At 52.7% G+C, this 25,632-nt stretch overlaps 1 protein-coding gene across 9 annotated transcripts in view; it reads left to right on the forward strand.

Moving 5' to 3' along the window:
* MSI2 (musashi RNA binding protein 2) overlaps window positions 1–25,632 on the forward strand; it is a 386,748-nt gene that overhangs the window by 300,115 nt on the left and 61,001 nt on the right. For all 9 annotated transcript variants that reach the window (XM_044390831.3, XM_048223858.2, XM_044390834.3 and 6 more), the window contains exons 8-9: window positions 7,475–7,557; window positions 25,127–25,241. In XM_044390831.3, coding sequence (XP_044246766.1) covers window positions 7,475–7,557; window positions 25,127–25,241 — 198 coding nt within the window. The remainder of the gene's footprint in view (window positions 1–7,474; window positions 7,558–25,126; window positions 25,242–25,632) is intronic.

A 25,632-nucleotide genomic window follows, 5' to 3' on the forward strand; every position in this document is an offset into this window, starting at 1 on the left:
TGCAGTCTCTGTTCCGACTAGCCCCAAGGCTGCGTCCTGCGTCCATCACGGGTCAGTACACCTGCCCTTGTTCTTTGTTCTTCACCCATCCAGGGAAGTGAGCGCTCCTCGGTTAATCCCTCCGGGGTGGCTGACTCATGAGGGAGGCATTTAGCTGCAGAAGTCTCCAGCATCCTGCCGGGTAATCCAGCCGAGTTTCCGGAAGGTCTGGGGGTGGGGTCTGGAAACGTTCAGGGAAGTCAGGCACCCTGTGCGCCTCCTAGGTTAGACTGGGTTAGGAGAGAGCCTAGTTGTTTTTCTTTATACAAGTCACCTTTGTTGTGTACTCCTGAAAAACCTCAGTTTTCCCTTTGCTGCCTTTACGTTGAAGGACGCAGACGTCTCGGGCAGCGGGGGACGCAGGCAGGCAACTGGAACGGATGAGCACATCTCTGCCCCCGTCTCCTGGGCTGCCTTCTGCTGGGTTGTTAGGTTGAGGTGCTGTTGCCCATTGGGTAGAGGTTCTTGCAGGGACAGGCGACAGGGCAGGCTTGTAAATTTGCAGGACAAATTTAGAATCCAAGAGATACCAGAGGCAGAGTGACCCACCTTCACACGGAGGAAGTGGGCTGTGGTAGGAAGAACACAGGCTCCCACCCGGGCCTCAGCCCTTCATCTGTAAAGTGGGAACGTTCCTGCTCCCCGGGAGGAGTTGTGAGGACTGAGTTAGCGGCTGCTCAACCAATGTAGGCAAGCTTTCTCCTTTTAAAATGTTCTCTTGAGTGGATTTCACGCACGTCCAGGTAACAGGCAGTGGGTATCCCAGCGTGGCCACCGGAAACATGTCACTTCTTTTGGAAAGACGGCTTGTTTTTTTCTTGGAACAGATCCATCTTCTGAGTTATATAGTATTTTTTAGGGCAAACCCAGGACACGTGAAGCCACCCCGCCTTGCCATGCGTCCTCTGCTCTTCTTGCCCGATGGACCCATGGCCGGGGGCAGGGGGGCGGACCTTCTCCATCCAGGGTTCCAGGAAAACCCTTCGAGGCAGACGAACCAGATTTGCCAGACCTGCTGTAGCCCATACGGGTGACCCAGACATGTTCTGAGCTGGGGATGGGGAGCAGCCTGAGATGACCTATCACTGACACACAGCTCAGTGGTTGTTGACTCATGGAGCATATGAGGCACCGTGCCTCGTGGCCCAGGCGCTTACCCTCTCGACCCCTAGGGCCAACAAATCCATCTCCGACACTTCTGATCCGAGGAAGTCCCAGATGTCCTGCTCTCGCTTCGTAGCCACGTGTCACCCTGGATGGGTCATTTAAAACGATGCCAAGCAGTTGGCAAAATGATGATGGCAGAGCCTGCCCCACCTCTCACAGGTTTAAGTTGGGGACCAGGTAGGGAGATGTATGAGAAGCATTTTGCAACCAGAAAGTGTTCCCCATGCCCAAACCCAAGAGGTTTGTATTTATACTGAAGGCAGCTGGCAGATACTACTGCTTCCTCCAACACTGGACTATTAGCGAGAGAGGGAGGTTGCGTGAGTTATAAATATACTTGCGTGCACATACCTTAAACTCCTCATGGGATTGTCCGACTAAATTTGACAGTCGCGGGGGGGGGGTTTCCTCCGTTGTTTTTCCCCCATTAACCAAGTGTGTTAACTCATGACTTGCATCGATTTTCACTGAAGATACATTAGGCACCACGCGATTTCCTATTAGTGTTCATTGACCTATATGATAAGAAAAGAAAGTTATTTTTGAGACGAGGAGGCGGCCATGCCCGTCTTCCCCTGCCTGACCTAAAAAAGAATTCTTTGTAAGTCAACTGTCGGATGTTCCTCAGTGCCTGCGTCTGCAGTAGGTCATTTTAATTTTAAGGTATCTTATTTTCAGATTTCTGTTCTCTTCTTCTGTGTGTATATGTGTGTGTTTTATAGCTTTGTTTTACTCAGATGAATATTCAGTTTTGTTCATTTGAATAAAAGAGGGGAAAAGGTTTGACTGTTAACTGCGGATCTCTTAAATAGAGCTTACTTGTTAGTTTCCAATAATAGCTTCATTCAGGAGAATGCTGTAGACTTTTCATTTTTAAATGCTCCCTCTCAACTCCTCTATTTATGTCCGTTCTTAAACCCTTTCTGTGTGGGGTTTCATCTTTCCACCACCTTCTTTGCGCCAGTTTTGCTGACTCCTGGAGGCCCCTCAGAAATGAGGGGCACAGTTAAGGTGGGGGCTTCGTGAGAGGCTGGGCAGGTGTCGTTTTGCTGATGACAGGTGGGAGGGTTTCTTTGGTGAACCAGCCTGTTGCCCCCCGAATTTTGGCCCCCCTCCAGTTGTGAGTCCCCAGGGCTCCTCTTCTTTCTGAATGGCAGCTTGCATGACTTTAAATGCGTACAGAGTTCTTTGGCCTCAGGGTGAGGCCTCCTTACTTAGGATCAAGGGAGATGAGAGCCCGAGCAGGGGGTGATCACAGGGGCACCCCCAAAGGGCCCCGGTGGAGTGTGAACCCTCGTAGACCCACCATGGGTCACAGTCCCTGCTTTGGTGGGGACCAGAGCAGGATGCCTCCCCCACCCCCACCCACGCATCCCTTAGGTTCTGCCTGCCTTTAGAGGCCCAGAGAGGGCATGCGACCCTCTAGGAGCACACAGCTCATTATTTGGTCCTAACCTTTTTTTTTGAGCGAGGATAATCACGTGTTCCTTTTACCTGGCTGCTACGCCTCCGTTCGCTGGACGTTCATGAGGCTCCCTTTCTGATTCTCTGCGGGGCTGTCCTTCAGAAAAATGGGAGGGAAATAATCAGCCCTTCCTGCCTCTTCTCAGGAAGAATCAGACTTCCTGAGTTTCAGGTAGAAATCTGTACGTCCAGCAGACCATTCAAAAGACTTCAATGCCTGGAGAATATTATGCTGAGTGAAATAAACTGGATACAGAAGGACAAATACTGTAGGATTCGACTCACATGAGGTGCCTAGAGGAGGCAAATTCTAGAGACAGAAGGTGGAACGAGGTTACAAGGGGCTGAGGGAGGGAGGAATGGGGAGCTGTGGTTTGCTAGGTACAGAGTCTCAGCTCAGGATGGTTAAAAAAAAAAAAAAAGTTCTGGGAAATGGGTATTGTGATCATTGCACAACATCAAGAACGTCCTTACTGCCACCGAAGCATTCACTAAAAAAAAAAAAAGGTTAAAATGCTAAACTTTATGTTCTGTACATTTTACCCAATTAAGAAGAATTAACTTCAAAAAGAGAAAGACTCTGATGCCAAAAAAGGATTTTTCCCACCCACCACCCTCTCCTTCCCAAGTTTCTGACCCTGTTGTCTTGTCTTTCACTCCTCTGTTTCATTTATTTGGGGTTGTTCTCCACTGAGTTACTAATTCATTGTAAATGATAATGCACCTGTGAGGGAAAAATGATTATATGTTAAGGAATAACATTTATTGAAAATTAAGTGTTTCATGGTTTCTTTGCTTTCTCAAATGGAATACATAAATATTTTAGACACAATCAAGTTTGTTTTCTCTATTCGGGCCAAACAGACAGAGCTGTTGAAAGGAGATAGATCTTTAAAATACTGCAAATGAGTCTTGACATCACTGAATTGTTATGCACCCGAGGTACATAAGCTTGAAATCCAGGCTCTCTCCTTTGATCAGGAAAATCATTTTTGTGATACTCAAATGTTGAGTCCTGTGGGGTTAGGGAAGGGACCAGCAGGGAGAATATCAGAGTCAGAATTCGAAATGACGGGCAAGTCCTGTCCCCACCCTTCCTGGTGCACAGTCTGCGTTTGGATTCCTGTCTCCTCCCAGCTCGGAGTCATGGCACAGGAGTGAGAAGGGGGCAACAGGGGGTCCCGAATGGTCCTGGGCCTGGAGTTCAGACAGTGATCTGCACAGTAGACCGGGAAGGCGTGGGCTGCCGCAGGAAAGCGGTTCCGTGGCGGTCATCTCTGACCCCCACGGTGACTTGACTTACCCTGGGCACTGCTCCAGGATCAAGGACCTGTGCTCAGCAGCAAGCTGGCTCTGAACCAGGCTGTCCTCGGGCTCGTGGAGCGGTGTCCTTGACTGGCACTGACTTCCTGTTGTTTCCCGATGGCATGGATGGGTTAGGTTCATTTGTCCACCCTTTCCTGCCTTCTCTCCGGAGCACATGCTTGGCCTGGCTGGGGGAGGTCACGTGTGACCCACCCGTGTGGGAGCGGCTGAAACCTGTAACCTTACTGTACTGTTTCCCGGGGCTGCAGCAGCGAATTACCATAAACTGGGTGGGTGGCTTCAAACAACAGAAACTTGTGTTCTCACAGTTCTGGAGGCTGGACGTCCAAAAACAAGGTGTCTGTGGGGCCACGCTCCCTCTGAAGGTTCTCGGGGACACTTCCCTTGCCACGTGCAGCTTCTGATGGCTCAGGTGTTCCTCAGCTAGTGGGCTAGTGGGCTAGTGGCTGTGGCCCACTCTGTCCTCTCCCCTCTCTGTCCTCTAGGTCTCAAATTTCCCCCCTCCTTTCTCTTCTAAGAACACCTGTCATTGGATCCGAGCCCGCCCTTATTCTTGAGATCCTTAACTTCATTACATTTGCAAAACCCCTTTTTCCAAACAAGGTCACATTCATCGGGTCCAGGGGTTAGGATGGGGACTCAGCTTTTGGGGGCCACTGTTCAACTCATTACACTCATCCTAATTAGCAGTGAGATTTCCCCTGAGTACCAGCGTGTCCAGGCTTGCTTAGGGATTCATATGTTAACTGGGTTTAGATACAGGCTAGTGAGGTGACCTTCAGAAACAAATGAATCTCAGGGTGACCCGCAGGCTGGAAGGGAGGGAGGGGCGAGGTCTGTACGGCGGAGACTCTCTCCTTGAGTGGGAACCTCTGACTTAATGCCAGTTGCTTCAGCCAGTTGCTGATCTCTGCATGCTCCAGGATGCCTAGCACAGGTGGGAGCCTGTAAATGTGGAAGGGAGGGCCGAGTCAGTCTTGAGGGGAGACAGTGGTGCAGATGGATTAGCAAGATACTCAGACCCCAGAGGGGGCAGAAATGGTTGATTCCTTCAGCCACCACCCACTCGGCACACTCTGTGTGTTAGGGGCTCTGCACATCCTGGGGACCCAGAGTGAATGAGGCCCCAGCCCTGCCATCGTCCCTGAAGCCCGTGCTAGCAGGTTCCCCCATCCTCTGCTGTGCCGCCCCTCCCTCCCCCTGAGGACCCTTTGAAAGGCACTGCATCTTAATCCCTTCTTGAGGGGCCCCTAGGATCTGGGCTCTAGGACGGTGGGCAGAAGGGCAGGGGTTAACCAAAATGCTGCAAGTCCCCTGTGTGCTGGTGGGGTCCCTGCGGGGTGAGAGGCTTACCTGATGGTTTTCACACTCCTCTGTTGGGGGTTATAGGGAGCCCGCACGCCAAAGCCCCAAGAGAAACGATGTGGAGACGGTCTCTAGGGGTGGCACTCCTGCAGCTCTGCACACAGCTGATGGACCCAAGGGCCGAGGAGATACCCAGACCGAGGGAACCTGGAGGATGGCATTGTTGCTCCCTCTCCTGGGAACTGGTTTGGGACCCAGGGCTGTATATCTGGTGAAAGGTTTTCTGTTGGGCCCCCTATTTGATGTGTGGCAATAAAGCGCATTTCCTAATGAAGACCGTGGCTGCCATTTGTGTGCTGGTCCCGGCCCTCTGTTTTGCTGGAAATTGTTTGAGAGTAGCAAGTGGCCATTTCCATTCCTCTCCCTAGGGATGTTCTAGACCCTGCAGGAGCAGTGAGGGAGGAGCTCAGGGTATCAGCTGCCTGTCCTCTGCTGTTCCTCCGAGGTGGTGGTGGGAGAGACACAGAAGGGACCAGAGAGATTGTCTCTTCACCCTGGGTTTCCAGGACCCAAAGTCACACAGAAGCTTGAAGAGGAAACACCTGTATTTTCAGTCGTTGACGGGAAACACTATCCTAATACAAAGTAGCCATTCTGATTTTCGTGTTCCTAGTTGGTGGGCCAGGTTTGCGTTGGGCCAGTTTCAGGTCTTTGGGGATGTAGCATTTTGGTCAATTTGAGCTGCTGTTACAAAGGACAGTAGACTGGGAGGCTTATCAACAACAGGAATGTATTTGTCACCATTTCAGAGGCTCGAAGTCCAAGGTCAGGGTGCCAGGATGGTCAGGGTTTTGGTGAAGGCCTTCCTCCCTCTATAGAATGTTCATCTTTTCATTGTGTCCTCACACAGCAGAAAGCAGAGAAAGCACGTTCTCTCTGGTGTCTTTGCTGAAGGCACTAATCCCATGCATGAGGCCACCACCCTCATGACCTACTTGTCTCCCCAAGGCCCCACCTCCTGACACCATCACATTGGGTCAGGATTTCAACGTATGAATTGGGGGATCACAACCTTTTGTTCATAACAGAGAGCCTTGCAAATCCTGATTGGGGCTGTGACCTGAGAGGTGGTCAGTCTCACCACCGTGATCCACAGGTGCAGAGCTCGAGGCACAGAGTGGGGAAGGGGCTCCCCAGGATGCCACATAAGTTCATACATGCAGAGTCCGGTGTGCTGCCTCCTCATCGGGGTGCCTGCACCGGCTGCATGTGTGTTCCCTCGTAGTGTTAATGCTGACACCACAGGAGTGCCTCATGCAAGGCAGGGTGCCGTCCTGTGAGCAGGTCCGTGTGTGAAAGCAGTGCTTCCCAAGTGGGGTCACAGATGAGCCAGTGTACTGGAGCCCCGTCCGGGGCGGGAGGAGAAGAAAGCGAGGGGCAGGAGGGTAACGAGAGCAGCTCGGGATGCTGAGCAGCGGTTGCCTGCCAAAATTCTTCAGTACAGCTTGTCTAGCAAAGCCGGTCTCCAGCCGAGTAAATACAGTGGATAGCTGACGGGCTGACAGCAGGCATCAAACAGTCTTAAACTGCCCCAGATCCGCCGCGCTTTGGACGCAGCAGTAGAAAAAGGATGCCTGCGTAGAACAGAGGCCTGAAACTTTTAATAGTTTCTTCCAGGCCTCAGGATGTCCTGATGAGGTATTAGAGGAAGTAATTCAGGAAGAAAAGGACAAATAACCGCCTCCGTCTGGAGGCCGACCCGAGGGCTGGCCGTTCCAGCGCGGAAAGGGCACGCGTGGCCCCGCGGTGATCCCCGCCACCGCTCCAGGCAGCCCACCCGCCTGCCTCCACGCAGAGAGCCACGGGGCTCTGACCCTTGTAAATAACAGACGAGTAAATTTCTTGTTTGCTTCGGGGCAAATGTAAGCCACACAGCGCCCGCCGCGTGTGGGTGAAATCATTAACTTTTCCTCACTGTCGGAAGGGTGCTCGGTACAAATTAGAAATCATTTCCTCCACCTGGAGGCCCTTCCCAGGGATCCAGCCCCCACGCTCAGATCAGGAGCCTGTCACTGCTGCAGGACATCAAAGAAAAACATGTGGCTGGCCAGAACTGAACTCACCACCCCCTCTGTTTTTTGTTTTTGTTTTTTTGTTTTCCTTTTTCCTGTAGGGTTTGGCTTTGTCACGTTTGAGAATGAAGATGTTGTGGAGAAAGTCTGTGAGATTCATTTCCATGAAATCAATAATAAAATGGTAAGTTTGTAGGGGCCGCGCTGCCATGCATGCGATGCCTCCCCTCCCCTCAGTGTGCACAGCTTTGTCTTACAGGCTTCCATGCCCCGCGTCCGCACGCGAGAAGGGGGCAGGGTGGGCACGGGGGCGAGACTCGAAGGGTTCGGCCCTGTGGACGGCAAGAGTTGACGGCCTTTGACAGACTTTCAGGGAAAGGCCGGGTCGTGAGTATTCTCAGCTTTGCAAGCCATGCAGCTGAGGGTCCCGGCCTCTTAGTGTCCCGGGGGAAGCACAGATTCCTGCACGAATCCGGCTGTGGTTCCGTAAAGCTGTGCTTATGGACGCTGATACTGAAATCTCCTGTAATTCTCATGTCACAAAATATATATGTATGTATTTATATTTTTACCATTTAAAAATACAGAACCCATTCTTGACTCTTGGGCTGTATGTACAAAAGCCGGCAGGGGGACCACACTTGGCCTCTGTGTTATAATTTGCTGACCTGCAACTTAGGTTACGTGTTTGCTGTTTGGCTTGGCTTTTTGAGGGCTAGCTCCTAGGTAGGAAATTTACCACCCAAATTCATTCTCCATTTGGGCCCTGCTGGGTAATTAACATTCTGCCCTTCCTATCAGCTAGCTGGGTTGTACCCTCATCTTCCATCCCTCCATTTGGCTCTTCAAAGCTCCTTTTCCTGGGAAGGCCCCCTCCACAGGGAGGAGGTCGGATCCTGGCAAGCTGAGGGAGCCAGGTAGGCCTCCCAGAGAAGTGGCCACCAGAGGGCGCCGTACCATGAACACAATGTGCACATTGGCTTGCTGAAGGTCTGAACTCCAAATTGAGTGGGTGGGGGGGAACCCCTTCCTTGTTGGTTCCAGAAATATGGGAGCTCAACAGGTGTTTCTAGAGCCATCAGCAGGCCCTTTGGGGCCAGAATATTTTGGTTGGCCAGCAGAGCCTCCAGCCCCAAGAGAAGAGGGAGGGCAAATTTGTGTTTCAATTATAGCTGTAACTTTGGTATTTTCTCCCTTTAGTCAAAACATTCCTGGCTTCTGAAACATGCGTTCAGATGTGCATTGTATATTGGTCTGATACGTGTTCACTGACTTTAAATTCAATAATAGAGCTTTTAGTGGGGATAAGATCAAAGCAGACTGGTTAGCATGTGCTGCTACAGGCCTGATTCAATATTTGACTTGCTAATTTTTTCCCAGGGCACTAAAATAATATTGTTCATATTGTTCTTAACCATCATATGCATCTGAAATGAAAATGCTGTTTCTTCGCATAGTGTAGGTTGGAGGTGTTGGCTTTGGCATTAAAGTGGTACAGGGGAGATAAGTGCGTAGGAATAACACAGGACCCCTTCATCGGCCTTCTCTGCACTGTCCACCATCCCCCCGTCTTCCCCAACTCCAACTTCCAGTTGGTGGTTCTCTCTTTTGGTAGATTGCTACTTGCTATTTTGAAACTAGAGAGACGGGGGCTTAAATGGAAATGTAACCACAGTGCCCGGAGGCCTTGTTTCTTCTAGCCAGGCATGCTGCTCACGGGCTCCACTGAGGGCTGCCTGGGCAGCGGAGAGTGAAAGAGGCATCGAGAGCACTGGCAGACACCATTCCTGTCCTGCCAGCGCTTAACGGTTCATCAGGAAGGCCCAATGTAGACGGGCCAGACACTGTGCTGTGTGCTGCCTCGAATGCATACATGAGGCCCTTCGCTACAGACTGGCTCTGACACAAGCCTGAAGCACAAGTGAGAAAGAGCTTTATTCTCCTCAGTGGTCCAGTGGGGAAACTGAGGTCCCGGGGGAATCTGTCCCAGCGCTCCCTAGGCAGTAAAGGAACCTAGGTCTTGAGCTGTCCCACTGCCGGATGAACGACACAGACAGGTGTTTTAAGCTTGGGGGTGTGAGGGTGAATCCCCAGATGACATAGGGTGACCATCAGAAAGTGGAGTTTCAGCCCCAGAAAGATGATAACCCATGCATGGGCCAGCTGGAAGCTAGAGAGGTTTGTGCCCGTGGTCCCAAGTCATTTCACAGTTGTCACCTGCTTTTCTACCCAGCTGGAGGCTGACGGGTGCGTGCAGGTAACTGTGTTCATAGTGGCAGGGCTTCTGATTTCTTTTGAATCGGGCTGGTGTGCGTTCTTTGAGGGTATAGCATAAATGGAAGTAGACGGGAGGAAGGGGTGCATGGAGTGGTGAAGCTCACACACAGGCTTTGGAGCTGTCTCTGCACGTGCCCAGCCCTGACCCACCAGTCACCAGCTCTAAGGGGGAAATTCCATGTACTGGAAGAGGCCACTGGAAGGGCACCAGGCCTCGCCGAGCTCCAGGATGACGGGAGCTCTTGATGACCACCTGGTGGGGTCGCTGGGCCTTGGGGAGGTACCAGCAGCAAAGGCCAAACCTTGGTAAACATGAGCTTGATAACCGGGAGCCCTTGCCATCGGCCGTGTCGTCGTCCCGGAAAGGACCTCTCCAGCAAGGCGTCCTCCTCTGAAGAAGCCTGAATTGTTGAGGATTCTTGTGATACTGGTTTCTACTCCTGAGGCCCACAGAAAAGGAAATGGATTTACACTGTACTATGGACAGAATTCAAATGAAGGATTGCAAAGACTCTGAGAACACAGAGACTGCCAAGCAGAACCCGGCCGGTTGTTAGGTCTGTAGGAGTGTTTTGTAAACTGGACTGCTTGCAAAGCTGTAAAGGCCCGTCTCCTGGAAGCTTGGCAGTCTCCGCGAATTCTGCAGGGACAGATTACCGCACCGCCCCCGGAGTGTGCCTGGAGCAACCATTTTCTCGTATTCACAGATAAGAAAGGTCTCGCTGCTGATGAGTCACGAAGATAGGACTTGAATCCAAATCTTCTCCATCTTAATCCAGTACTCCTCTGGCTGGCACTCCGTGGGCCCTGGATAAGTAATTGTGGAATGAATAAAGGATTACATGAGGGACCACGTGACAGGGAGGCGCATCATAATTCCCAAAGCCATTTCCCATCTAATTTGGTTGGTGAATCTCTTGGGCATTTAGAAAAAAAACAAATGAGGGCCCTTCCCCGGCACCCGAGAGAGCCCGCAGCAGACACAAGCCCTTCTTCCTGCTGGGGCTCAGGGTAGCTGCCGTCGGGAAGCTGGGATCACAGCAGCCCTGCCCCCATTCCCATACAGACCCTGCCTTAAGGAGGTCCCCTCCGTGGTGGTGGCGGCAGGGGGGAGGACCACACAGGACCCCCATGGCACCCTCCTACAGAGACCCCACGAATGGCTCACATTTTTCAGTGCCAGCTACATACTCTGCTGAGAGCTCGCTTTATGCATCTCTTCTATCACACACACTCTGATGTAGTTACTGATCAGTGTCCCCCATTTTCCTGATAAGCAAGTGAGGCAAAGAGAGAAGGTAAGCAATTTGCCCAGGGCCAAACACCCAGCAAGAAGCAGTGCGAGAGTTGAAGCCCAGAGAGCTGAAGTCCAGAGCTCAGGTTTGTACCCAGGAAGCCAGCACCCCCTCCAGGCTGAAAGGGACTTGAAAGGTCATCTCACTGGGCCACAGCCTTCTAAGACCGCTGACCGTCCCCTCCCAGTCAGATATGTTGCGGCCCACAGGACTCCCGTGTTCTCCTAAGAGAAGGGCAGAGGAGATGGGCTCACTCGGGGCAAAGGGCCAAGCTTCGGTAAGGAGTCCCCATTGGCCTCTTCCCCTACCGCCCCAGAGGCAGGTGAGCCACAGGTATGGGGGGCAGCTGGCCGCCACCTGAGCTCGGGTCCCCAGCCAAGAGAGCCAGGACCCAGCCCCTTTCCCCATCTTGGTGCGGGTCAGAGTGAAGCACAAACGTGGCTCCTTATCAATAAACACACAGAAATGCACCTGCAGAGCCACCTGGTGACTCTCCAGAGAGGCCTCCTCTCCGGCCAGTCTGCGAGGCGCAGTGTGGGCACAGCCAGTGGCGCCCCCCACTGCGTGGCCCTGATTGAAGCAGCCCCCAGCAGCAGGGATGCTGGCCTGATGAGCCACCAGTCCGCACGGCCTCCCGGGGAGGGAGGCGGGGACTGACACAGACCTGCTCCCGGCTTCCTCCCAGGCCCGGCTCCGTCCCCACCTCCGACAGAGTCGGGAGAGCCTCGCTGGTGGAGAACGTGGGGTGCGGTCTGAGGGGTGCCCTAACAAGGGCACCACTTCTGATCCCTGATTCAACAGCAGGACGTTGGCCTTTACCAGGCACTGCAACGGCACTTTGTGTGCATGCAGTCATCGTCCCATTTTACAGAACAGGCTCTCGAGCTCAGAGCAGTGAAGGGACTTCCACAGTCCGCAGTGCTAAGTGGCAGAGCTGGGATTTGAACCGGTGGTGGTCTGGCTCCAACCCAGTGTTCTTCCCACTATACCCTGCTGCCAACTTAGTAAAACCTCATTAATTGAAAAAATCTGGGTTCGTTTGACTGATGAAGATAGTACTGAGTTTTTACTTGCTTTGTGCAAGGTTTTCTATAGGATTCCTTTAAATAGTCCTTTTCCTTGTTCCATTGAGGTGATCTGATTTTTTAAATTTGCTGAGCATTTTGCAAGCTCGTTGGGAATGCAGAGTCTCGGGCCCCACCCCCAGAGCTAGTGAATCAGAATCTGCATTTTGACAAGTCCCTAGTGGTACGTGTGCACATTTAAATCTGAGAAGCCCCAGGCAAGGATCACTGCTAATGAGAGAGAGTGTGGGAGCTGCGAGTTGGTCATAAATCATCCATTGTCAGAAGGAAGGGACCCAGAGTGAGGACTAAGGCCCCAGGAGCATGGATCTGGATGAGCCAGCCTGGCATGGGATCCCCAGGCCGGTCTGCTGCTGACAGCAACCCCCACACTCCCTTTGTGTGTATGACACCAGGCCTTACCCCCCCCGCCACACCCCCACCATAGGAAGTCGTCCATGCCAGGGACCACCCCCCACCACACCCCTAGTGCTGGCACCCCCCCGCCCCCCGACAAGGGTCTTCGAGCACCGATTATAGGTGTTTGAGGCACATCCACTGGGATCGTGAGCTGGATCCTCCCAATAACACGCACATGTCCTTGTCCCCAAAACAGGACCTCCTGCATCACTTAGAAGCACTCAGGGCTTTAGAACAGGTGGACCTGAGCCTGAATCCCATATCCATCACTGGTCGTCCTATGCCCAGGTGAAAACCCCACCTATCTGCACCTGTTTCCCCCTCTAAGATGGGAAGGATGATGACCACTGTCCTTTGCAGCTTGCTGAAGGCCCCGGTCCGGTTCCTGGCCCTGGGAGCTCTTGGACTGCTTTGGTGTAGGGTCTGTAATCTGGTAGCGTTAAAGGAATCACCCTCCTGAAAACCCCATTGGTACCCGCAAGTTTCTTACATTTGGCCTAAACCAAGGGCCCAGAAACTTTGTAAAGGGCCAGACAGTAAATACTTTAGGCTCTCGGGGCCCTAGGTCTCTGTCACAACTACTCAACTCTGCCATCATAGAGCAAACGTAGCCACTGAGGATAGGTAAGTGGGTGGACATAGCTGTGTTCACATAAAACTTTATTTATAAAAACAGCAGCTGGATTTGCCTTGTGGGGTATAGTTTCAACTCCTGGCCTATACTGATGTAGCTCAGAACAAGTGCGGTCTGCTTATCTCAAGGGGCTCAAGGAAAGGCTTTTAGCCAAGAGCTCACCCACGTCCACTATGGAGTTAGCATTTTACTGGGCTGAGGCAGAGAGGGTCAGCAGTACCCTAAACAGATGTTGGGGTTTGGGGTCGTAGCCTGCAGGAAGTATCAGTGCCTTCATTCTTAGGGGGACCCCAAGCACTGAGCAGGTGGGGAGTGAAGGAAGGGTCAGAACAGGGTGCTGTCAACCCGAGAGGCCTTCCCAGAAGAGTGCCACAAATCCCTCACTGCCGAATGCCCCGCAGTACGGCTAGCTACTCCTTGCTGGACTCTGTGACCTTGCGTGGGTTACTCATCACCTGGCTTGGCCCCCCCTCAGGTGAGGAAGGCACCTGTCTCCGAGACTCCAGGAGTTAGGACTTGGGACTAGGCTTACCAGCCATAGCCTGTTCAATCAAAGCAGTAGGCCTTTTCCTCTTCTGTTGTTTAGTCATCATCACTGTCATTATTCTTAGGATCCTTTTACTGAACAAATATGTAATCCTAAGGGGAAGGGGGTCCTGGACAGATGCCAAGTCAGTGAAATGCAGGGGTGCAGACCCAGGCAGGGAGGAAGCTGGGAGGTGGGCATCCTGCAGAGCAGAAGGGGCCTGCTGCCTTGATTTCCCAGGTCCCAGGGAGACCAGCTCAGCCCTTCAGCTGACTCCTCCACGGGAGATTTCGAACCCCCTCTTCAGATAGCAAAGCCTGGTGAGCTCTCAGGCTTGCCACCTTCAGCCCAGGGCACACCTGGGGAGTTTGCCCCCAGAACGGGGGCTTCTGAGGGCGGCAGGGGCAGGACAAGAGAGCAGGAGAGTCCTGGGGTGGCCTCTCGGGCTGCGGTGCTGGGCCAGGTGGTCCACGGAGGCTCCAGCTAAGGTTGGCATGAGGCACGGCCACCTGGCAGGGAGGCCACGGGAGTGAGCACGCATCCCCTCCTTCGGGCCACTGTAAGGCAGCCTGAAGACTGAAGACGAAGAGCTGATCGGGAGCCAGCCCGAAAGTGGGGGGCGGGGGCCGGGGGATGTGGGTGGATTTAACTAGGCTTGTGTTCACCACCCTATTTGCAGCATCCTCCTTACTCGTAAGCTAATTTTAGCCATCCATTCTGCTTCTGTTACCATTTATAAAATGAGAATGTCAAATGCAATATTAAACAAGCAGGATGAAGGCAAAAAAGGAAATGCCAGAGAGGCACTTAATAAATGAACCTCATGTTTACGAGCGAGAGGGAGGTCCTGCGCCCCCCACCCCTGCATCAGGCACACGTGTTTGTGTACAGGCTCTGCTCCTGCGGGTGGAGGGATTTGCGTGCGGAGGGAGGAGGGCATTGGGAGCCTGGGGTGTTGGGTGGTGAATGTTGCTCTTTAGGCAGAAGTAATTTGGCCTCTGGGGAGGTTGCCTGAGTTCTGGTTCCTTTGCCCTTCATCCGTCCTCTGGGAAGGTCACTGCAGGAGGCCGGGGGAGGGTGGGGTTCCTCTTCATTATCTTTGTGCCCAGCCCCTCTGGACTTTCCCACACGTGCCGCTTCCTACACACCGCCCACAGGGTGGCAGGTCCGCAGGGGGCAATGGAGACCGCTGGAGGAATCTGCACCCCTTTCTCTGCACCCCTCCCCTGGGGCCTGTTCATCCTTTGACTCCACCCAGCTGCTCTGCCCAACTTCCCAGGCAGGTGCAAGCTAATGCTCGGCCGCACCTTTTTTATTTCCTTTCTCTCCCTCTCTTTTAAATAGAGAAATTAGGTTGAGTTTGGTGCAGGGTCTCTGGCAAAGCCCAGCCTGGGCTGGGGTAAGCGCCTAGCCTGGTGGCCACATTTGGGCACCTGCTGAAGGCAGAGGTTTGTTTTCACTTTGAAATGCCCTTGCAGGTTCCCAGAAATGAAAAGAGCAGCTGCTGCTGCCACCATCAGCTTTTTCCCCAAATAGTGCAGCCTGAGAAGCTCCTTTTGCGCACCTTGCTGATGAAAGCAGGAAGACAGGGCCCTCCCTGGCCAGGAGGTGGGGGCAGTAGGGAGAAAATCAGTGGCAGCATGCCAAGAGTGTGACGGGCCCGGCGGGGGGTGGGGGGGGGCAGTCACCTTCCTCTCTGCTCCCCAGGTTTTGGGACGGAAGCACAGATATGAGTCAGCTTTATCACCTTCAGGGACACTCACCTAGGCTCCCGTGGCAAAGATTAACGTGTGACCTAACCAGCTTTATCCAGTGTGAGCACTCACAGGCCGTGGCAAAGATTAACGTGTGACCTAACCAGCTTTATCCAGTGTGAGCACTCACAGGATTAGCTGGTTGAATTTATTAGCACGCTGCAGTCCGGGGGGGAGCGGGGTGGGGGGTAGGCCATACTGTTACTCTGTTTTACAGATGAGAACATTGAGGCACAGAGCAGTCAGGTAGCTGGTTCCCGCTCAGCACTGGCAAGCGGAGCAGAGATGTAGAGGGAGGAGCTGGTGGAAAGGACAGCCCTCCCCCCTCCCCCCGCCCAGATCCAGGCACAGTGGGAGGCTGCAGTTATGGGGGCACGTGCCGCGGAGGGTGTTGGGGACCAGCTCCTCTGCGCTCCTTGCCCAGACTCTGAGCCCCTCCGAGGGAGACCCACATCCTGTTGAATTCATCTCGGTGTCCACACCTAGCCCCTGGCTGCAACTAGGAGGTGCCGACGGTACTGATTTAGAACCTCCTTCACTTTGTCATTGCTGATTTTAATAAAACAGGAAACAGCAGATGAAATTAATTCTGGAACTAGGACTGGGGATGGCTTTGTGGAAGGAGTAGCATGCGAATGGGCCTTGAAGGCTGGATAGAGAGTGGTGGGAAGGGCTGTGAGGCCCGCACCTGCATGGCCAGTAGCCCAGAGGTGGGGACAGGGTTTGAGTGGGAGACATAGGACAGAGCTGGAGCTGTGTCATTATCTGGCTATGTGACCCTGGGCAAGTCATTTCCTCAGAGCCTCCGTTTCCTTTCCTATTGTAACTTCAGAGCTATTAGGCCAACTCAGAGGAAATGAGGAGTTGATTAATGAGGATATGGAGAGCAGTGGGCATTATCTGAGGACCTCTGTGTGCCAGGCACTGTGCTTTATATACGTGATGAGTATATGTTACTGCGTACACATACCATACATGAGGTAGTATATACACATGCTATATTCGTGATGTGTGTACGTCACTGCGTATACATACTACACGTGAGGTAGTGTACACACATGCTATATACGTGATGTGTGTACATCTCTGCGTACACATACTACACGTGAGGTAGTGTACACACATGCTATATACGTGATGTGTGTACATCGCTGCGTACACATACTACACGTGAGGTAGTATACACACGCGCTATATACGTGACGCGCATACGTCGCTGTGTACACATACTACACGTGAGGTAGTGTACACACGCGCTGTATACGTGACGCGCGTACGTCGCTGCATACACATACTACACGTGAGGTAGTGTACACACGCGCTATATACGTGATGTGCGTACGTCGCTGCGTACACGTACTACACGTGAGGTAGTGTACACACATGCTATATACGTGATATGCATACGTCGCTGCGTACACATACTACACGTGAGGTAGTGTACACACACACGCTATATACATGATGTGCATACGTCGCTGCATACACATACTACACGTGAGGTAGTGTACACGCACACACTATATACGTGATGTGCGTACGTTGCTGCATACACATACTACATGTGAGGTAGTGTACACGCGCTATATACGTGATGTGCGTACGTCGCTGCGTACACATACTACACGTGAGGTAGTGTACACACACGCTATATATGTGATGTGCGTACATCGCTGCATACACATACTATACATGAGATAGTGTATACACACACACACACACACACACACACACACACACACACACCCCTGAGGATGTCATGGCTGTGCCTGGCCTAGGAGGAGTGCTCCATAAACAATTTGTGCCTTCCTCCTTACAGTAATCCTGCTGACCAGGGAGATAAGAGTCAAGATTATATGTCCTGTGGGAGACTCGGTGCTTCTCACAAATGGGTCTGGGCTCTTTATAGCAAGCATGTGTCCTTGGAAGGTGATGTTTCTGCTGGTGGCCTTTGCCTGTCTAAGCTGGCGTTTCCATTGGGTTTACCCAATAGCTGCTTCTTCCAGAGACTCCATGGGAGACTCCGTATCGGTGAGGACCCGTTTGCAATAGAGCAAGACAAGTTATCCTGTACAAGTGGGTCCTCTGGTGCTTGGGCACAGGCTGGTCCCCATCTACAAGGACAGCACCTGATGGAGACGTCTGGGAAGGGAGAGGCAGGGGGACGGAACATAGAACTCCCTTCTGCTCACCTCCCGGTACCCACAGTGCCCAGCTGAGAGACCTCCCTGAGTCTGCAGTGGCTGGAGGGCTGGGGTCAGATATGGCAGGATGCTGAGGCTCCCTCCCCTGCTAGAGTCACAGGCCAGGTGTTCCCAGCACAGCTGCTAGGATTTCTGGGTGTGACTGCTGTCCGTCCCATGACGGTGTCTCAGGCCTGGCCCTCCTCCAGCCCTCCTCCAGCCCTCCTCCAGCCACACACGCCTGCCGGTCATGACTCCATCCTGCCTCTGGCCATGGACAAGTACAACAACTGGATGGAATGGGAACCGTGGAGTGGATATTAGAACCCAGACAAGGCAACCCACTCCTCTGCGGGTTACTGAGAGGGGGAGGCCCAGCGAGTCCATCTCCAGGGTGGAGCATCACATTGAGGAGGACCATGGTCCTGCCTTCCCTCCCCAGCCTCCCTCTCCTCACTGGGCTGTTTCTGTGCTTTGTCACCCGCACCTTGCTGCTCCATCAGCCTCCTGCAGCTCATTCAGCAGCGGGCTTGGGCAGGGCCAACTTCCTGGATATGATGCCTGTGTTCGGAAGAGCCCTCGCTGGGTTCGTGCTGTACTGCCACCATCTTGGAACTCCCAGTAATGGCTGAATAAAGGGCCTCTCATCTTCATTTCATAGTGGCCTGCACGTTCTCTAGCATGTTCCATTGCTACCATGCTCTTGAGGTTAACTCACTTTGGTGTGGTGCACAGGGCAGGACAGTAGAGACTTTGTTCTTCCCGCCAGTCACTCACTTTGAGTTTGTCTTCCTTGCTCGGTAGGTTCCTTGAGAGCGGGTCCCCTGTGAATCTTGGTTAGGAACCTGTAAGAGCCCCATGAAAGGTCCTGCCCTCCTAGCGTCTCCGGAAAGGCTTACATCTAGTAGAGAGCAAGAGACAACAGTGGGTGGGAGGGAGAAAAACATCGCCAGGGGATAGCACGGGCTGTGCGCAGAGCCGGGTGTGGTTTCTGGGCTGCGGCTCAGCCCTCCTGTTTTACCAGAGAGAGCTGGGTAGCTGCCGGACTCCAGGCAGGACCCCAAGTCTTTACACAGGAGTGGCGTCTCTCTGGAAAGCGCTTGGGGCCTATCGGCCAGAGAAGATGGACAGCTTGGAACTTCAGAGGAGCAGTGTTGGCCTGGAATCCCCTGGAATTTGACTGGGGGACAGGGGAGCTGCAGCTTGAGTTAGAGGAGAAGCTGATCTTGGGGCAAAACCAGGTCAGGCCTCTGTCTGTCAAAAGCTCTGCAAAAGGATGCTGCCCACGTGGACACTCCCAGTCACCCCCGCCCCCACGGGGCGTGTCCTTTGTTTCCCTCCCTTCCCCCAGCCAGTCAGTCCAGGCTGGCCTCTCTGAACAGCAGTGAATTTTATCCTTTGAGATGGGCCCCTCTTGCCCTGGAGGAGTAAATCGTGTCTGACGTGACCAGTTTGGGGTGAGAAGTGAAGCTGCAAACACTGGCCTCTAGGCCACACAGAGTTGCCTTGTCCTGAGCGGTAAGTCAAGGCCAGGGGCACAGGGCTTGGGTTTCCCCAGACTGAGGCCGGGCTGGTTTCCCTCCCAGCCCCGGGGCCATGTGCTGACTGCGGCTGTTGATGTAGAAACCAGGGAAAAACAAAAACCTTTTTCACTTCCCAGACCTTGGCACCGTCCTCAGACTTCCAGCCTCTTCCAAAAGGTGCCCGGCAGGGAGCTTGCCTCAGCAAGGGCTGCAGGCCAGTTGGGTGAGAGTGGCCACTCAGAGTAGCTGCAGGGAAGCCGTCCCCACAAAAGTCCCTGTGCCTTCTCCCAAAGCCAATGCTAAGCACAACTCCCCCAAGAAGAAGGTGTGGCGTGGGACTGGCTCCCCTGCATGGGCCACGGGGACATCAGGCGGACGTGGCTTCAAACCCAGCCTTAACACACATGGCCTGGGCCTCCAGCCACAGGTGAGGTGCCTGGTATCTCTGGCCTTAGCTTCTCATCCTGGAAGATGGATTTCTACCTCTGAAGGACATCAAGGGGTCCACTGACGGGGTCTACAGCCTTGGCTGTAGAAGGTACATTAGATAAAAGTATTGTATCCATGTGTAAGAAAATATGTTTAAGAAATGTGTAGCATCGTGTATGCACCTTATTCTCAGAAAGTTCGGGAAAAAATGTATATAGATACAGTTGCAGGTGTAGACATACAGAACTGTTCTTTGTACTATCCTTGCAACTCTTCTGCAAGTATGAAATCATTTGTACGTAACAAGTTAGAAACAGACCTCCTTGCTGAGTTGCTTTGGACCCTGAGGGGCAGAGGCGGCCCACCTCGACAAGCAGCTGGCACAGAGGGCCAGAAACTGCACGTGCCAGCCCACGTCAGGTCTGATTCATCCTCTGGAGGAACACACTGCTGCCCTAACCTTCCTGTCGTTAAAGAAGGTTCAGCTAGATCATTGTTCTTCTCCCATTTCTGTGCGGGCTACAGGGAAGGCACCCCCTCTTCTCCAGGGCCTGTCTGCCAAGCAAAGCAGTGTATTTGAAGATTGAAAAATTAAAGCAAATCCCACCGACCTTTGGGCTTTGGCATGTCCTCGGCATTCAGCCCCTGGTGTGGGGTTGCTCCGTGGCTTTGCCAGCCGTGAAACTCGAAATGGAGTCCTCGACTTCCTAATGTGAGCCATCGGCCGGTCCCAGGTGGCCTCTGAGGCCTCTTACGAGCACAAATCCAAATGGCAGTTCCTACAAAATCTCTCGCCCCTCCGACCACACCGCTTTTCCCTGTCGTCATTGACAGCTGTAACTGTTGTGAGAAGCTGCTGAGGGTGGGATCTGAGCGATCGACTGGGGAGATTCAGAGATGTTCCTTCTCCGGAATCTGCCGCCACCCAGGGCTGCCCTAGAGAAGCACTTCAGGTGTGAGTGGTGCAGAGTGTTTACCGTAAACAGGGTTCTGTGGGGGCAGAGCTGAAACAGCTGGAGCAAGAGGCCTGGTCACCCAGAGGCCACGCACTGCTTCTGTTGACCATGGGAAGCCAGGCAGGCCTCTCCGGGGCTGCCCCCGAAGGGAGCTCCCGGGCCTGCCTGGTGCCCCATGGTGGAAGCAGGCCTGGGTGCCTGCCAGCCCAAGGACCCGCTAGCCAGATGCCATGGGTAGGAGGAGGGCCTCCCACTGTCCTGTTCGCTCACTGCTCTTCACTGATCTCGCGTGGTAGCTGGTCTCTGAAGACAGCCCCGGCCATCTTCACCTCCTGGCATGCACACCCTGTGTGGTCCCTTCCCACAGCACATCAAGGCTGACCCAGGGTGACCAGCAGAACGTGATGGAAATGGCAGTGTGACGTCAAGCCTAGGTTATAAGAAGCCTTCAGCCTCTCCCTCGGTCTCGTGGAATTCTCATGCTAGGACAGTCCCTCTCGGTACCTAGCCACCGTGGTGAGAGGAGGGAGCGCCATGGAGAAGCCAAGAGGAGGCGCCTCCCGTGGGCGGTCCCAGCCGACCAGCCTCGACTGCCCACTGCGAGCAAGAAGAAGGTACTCGGACCTCCAGCTGAGTCCGGGCTTTGTCTAGTTCCACTCCAGCCCCAGGCACCATCTGACCACAACTACGGGAGATACTGCAAGTGAGAGCCCTGCTGGGCCCAGGCAGCTCCCAGAAGCACGAGAAAGAACAATCCATTGTTGCTCGAGGCCACGAAGTTTGGAAGTAGCCTGCTACACAGCGGTAGATACGTGGCACGTCGTGCGCGGCCGCATGACCTGAGTGTGTATCTGGAGCCCGGCAGATTTAGGCTGGTTTCCCCCCCTTTGGGTTCTGACTGTAACTGGGGGTGTTCATGCTGGTTCTCTGGCTTGCCGGGGCGGGGCCCAGTGGGAGGATAGTGGGGGTGGGGGCGGTGACCCAAATGTGGTCTAACTCAAGAGGCTCCAGCGGCTGGCAAGCCCAGAAATGACAGGGGGGGCAGATTGACTTGAGTACTTGCCTTCATGGTAGGAGAACGAGAACAGTCAGAACCTGTTCTTTTCAACAGAATGAGAGCTCTCAAGGCAGAGGCTTGCCTTATTTGCGTCTGCATCCCCCACAGCCTAGCCCTTGCTGGGCACATGGGGTCCCTCAGCGTTGTTGGCCTAAGAAGACTGGGTCTCCACGACCCTAATGAGCACGTGCGTCAGTCCATGCTCTGTACGGGATGTCACAAGGGACCAGGGAAGTAGGGGCAGACTATGATCCCTGCCCTGAGAGCTCACAGTCTGATGCGGGAGGGGAGGCTTCTGCCAGTCTTGGTGGGGGTGGGGTGGGAAAGTAGTTTTCAAGCTCAGCCAGCGCCTGACCCCCTACAAGGACTCAGGATGGGAGCAGAGAATAGCTCTTCCCCTTTCCCCTTTTGTGTGTTTTCAAAGGAGCTGGGGGCTGGGTGAGCAGGCCTCTTGGTCCTGAAAGATCCTCGAGAAGCCTTCAGTCAGGCCAGGCCAAGGCTCCCTGGTGTGGTGGCTACCTTTCCCTGTCACTCAAGTGCCCAGGAAGTGGGGATCCCTCCCCCCGCAGAGTGCATGTGCCACAGCCCCTGGCCTCAGGAAGCGCTCACACTTGACACAGCAGGTGGTTGACAGGACCCGCACAGTGGGTACTGCCCCAAACAGCACCCGCGAAGACAGAGCAGAATTAAACGGGAGCTGCCAGCCCTATTCAGTGAGAGGAAGAGTAGGTGGGTTTGTTTAAAATACTCCCATTACAGTCAGTTAACCTTTATGTTCCCTAAATGCAAACTGTATAAACCTGAAATTTTCGTTGATCAGGTTGCCTAGGAACAGGCGGCAGGTTTTCATAAGACAATGCAATAGATTGTCACCGATAGGGCCATTAGGAAGTGAGCTGGTTGGCGGTATGATTCCGGGTCCCAGTGTTGGCGTCAGGTAATGATCTGTCTGCTTCTGCAGAGCACACCCGTCTTCCCAGACTCGGGCAGGCTCTTGCAAAGGAGCTTCCTCAGCCTGCTTCTGAGTCCCAGGGATGGCATCTAGGAGCAAACAGTCACCCCAGGCTTAGGAGAGAAATCGGAAAGATCCAATTCTGATGAATTTATTTCTTTTTAATCACCTTTCCCTACTACTACTTGCAACAGTAATACTCAGAGCAGAAAACTTGGCAAATAAACACCAGTAACAAAATGCACCATGGAAATGAAAGAACGAAGTCACTCTAAAGTGACTTCGGTATGTCTTTTTAATATTTTTCCCCTGTTTGATATGCATATACACTTACTTATTTTCCACAGAATCATTATAATTTGCTTTTCTCCCCCTTACTTTCAGGGTGACCAACCACCCTGGTTTGCCCAGGACTGAAGGTTTCCCAGTACAATTGCATTGTGTTATCAGCATGCTCTTCTGAAGCTTCACGGCTTTCAGTAAGCTGGGGTGAACCAGACCTGGCTAACTAACTCCCTGTTCTTAGACACCCAGGATATTTCCTTTTAAAAAAAAAAACCAGGGGCGCCTGGGTGGCATAGCGGTTAAGCGTCTGCCTTCGGCTCAGGGCGTGATCCCGGCGTTCTGGGATCGAGCCCCACATCAGGCTCCTCCGCTATGAGCCTGCTTCTTCCTCTCCCACTCCCCCTGCTTGTGTTCCCTCTCTCGCTGGCTGTCTCTATCTCTGTCGAATAAATAAATAAAATCTTTAAAAAAAAAATCATAATTAATGCTTGTCACCACAATAGCCTTATCCATATGTCCGTGCAGGATAAACTCCTGCAAGTAGCATTATTAGGTCAAAGGATGTGTACTCCTATGGCTTTTGAAAGTTTGTCAGGTTGCCCTCCCAAAAATATGCGTGATGTCCCACCCTCCTCCCCTCGGGGATTCTGACATCAAAGAACCCTGTTGTCGTGGCCAATCTGATAGGTGACAGTACATCTTGCTTGGGGAGGTCACATGTGATGTCTGATAGGAAAGATGTGTGTCATTTGGTGGTCATTTGCAAATTGCTCGTTCATGTCCTTCACCCATTTTCATTTCGGAATGCTCATCTCTTCTTAACCTATAAAAACTTTGTACCAAGCTTATCAGGCATGAACGTTGAGCCATTTTGTCCATGTTTCTAAAGCACGTGTGGTTATTCTTTAAAGAGCAAGGGTGATTAATACCTGTTATCTGGTGTCTCTGAAGGAAGAGGAGTTGATATTTTAGGTAATTAAAGCTTCCCTCAAGCCTTAAGCGCTAAGCCCCAACACAGGGCTTGAACTCACGGCGCTGAGATCAAAACCTGAGCTGAGGTCAAAAGTCGGCCGCTTAACCACCTGAGCTACCCAGGTGTCTCTAACATATTTTTGTTAATTGAAGTATTCAGGTTGAGAAGATTTGAGAGGTATCCTTATCTCCAAATGGATAGCCCATGTAGGTCCCTTTAAAACGAAGTGTAAGGCACACAATTTAACTTCTTCCTATCTCAGACACCCTAGGGACGATAGTAATTTTGTGTGATGGTGAGACCCTCTGCAGCTCTTGAGCTACGTGGACTTTTGGCTCCTATGGCATATGGCCCCTTTTTAAATATGGGACCTCATTCTTGCCTTTCCCCCTCACGATCCGACTGTGCTGCTGATGCTTTTTGCTACCATCAGCACCCCTGTCCTGCCCCATGGCAGCCCATCTCCATCAGCGATAGGGCGGATGCGTGTTAGGGTTATCTGTAAACTGGGAGCAAGTAAGCACTGAGCAGCCGTGTGGGACACATGCTCATAAGCACGGCGTGGACGCTTCTGCGGGCAACAGTTTTACTTCTTTCCTGCAGCTTGTATTATATATCGCTAAGGCTGGGAAGTGAGTGACTTCTGGGTTGTGTGAGCAGAATAGGATTAAGAAATTTAGGAGGCAGAAGGGAAACAGGAAAGATTAGCAACCACTCGAAGACGTAGGTGCAGAACGAGAAACCGGTAATCCAGATGGACAGAAGCAGTGTTTAATGTTATTACTTCTCCCGGGAGCGCGCTGGGGCAGCTTTTATGGAGATGGTGGCCTTGAGGACCTAGAGATTTTAAAATTCCGGCTTCTGGGCCTGCCCCTGCCGGGCTGTGTCTTATGGCACGTTACACAAGCCTTCTGATGTTCAGTTTTGTCATCTGTGAAATGGAGCTGAAGCCAACTGGCCTGTCTGTTTAATAAGGAATAGAATCAGGTGGCCTGATGTGCAGAGTCAGGGGCCTGAAGGCATTTGTAAACCTGTCAGGTGGCAAATGAGCAGGAGGGATTATTACCACTCTGTTGTTTTTCTTCACAGACACACCCAGCAGCCCCGTCTGCCTCCTCACCTCCCGGGCCTTCTGCGCACGCTCCCGTCTAAGCTCCCAGCCCAAGCACGTGTGTCTTCAGCCCACGTCCTTGTCACCCCTCCAAACCCAATTTCATCCTTGTCGGTTTTTCCAAAGCAGGATTTGCAACAAGTGGCGTGTTTTCTTAAATATTTGTTTTGCAGGCCATTTGCTTGGCATGGCTATTTTTACAGTGAATAAGGAGCAAGGCTAAAAATACCTTCGCGGGTAACCAGATCAGTTCTGCCTTTGACATTTACGTGGCATTCATTTGCATCTCATTTGTTCACCTTTCTGTCGAACAGGTAGAATGTAAGAAAGCTCAGCCTAAGGAAGTCATGTTCCCACCGGGGACAAGAGGCCGGGCCCGGGGACTGCCTTACACCATGGACGCGTTCATGCTTGGCATGGGAATGCTAGGTGAGTCCAGGTGGGACCCTGGGGACACCGCAGAGCCACCATGCACTGGGGGCTACCGAGACCTCAACACCCAACTGGGTTACCTACCAGTTGGGCAAACTGCCTTTCTGAGTCTCAGATGATACGCCCCTTTGCAAGATAGTTGTGACCATTACAGAGATAGATAGATAGATGATAGATAGATAGATAGATAGATAGATGATAGATAGATAGATAGATAGATAGGCAGACAGACAGACAGATAGATAATCATCTTGGCCCATGCCTGGCTCATAGAGGGTACTTGATATTATTTTATGTCCTTTACACAACCTTCTTCAAAAGGAGAAAAAGGCAGCCCTCTGCCTCACGCCTCTCTAGTGACGGGGTGTTCTTGAAGACCTGAAGGCTC

The sequence above is a fragment of the Ursus arctos genome, unplaced genomic scaffold, assembly GCF_023065955.2.
Source record: "Ursus arctos isolate Adak ecotype North America unplaced genomic scaffold, UrsArc2.0 scaffold_24, whole genome shotgun sequence".
NCBI classification, from domain to species: Eukaryota; Metazoa; Chordata; class Mammalia; order Carnivora; family Ursidae; genus Ursus; species Ursus arctos.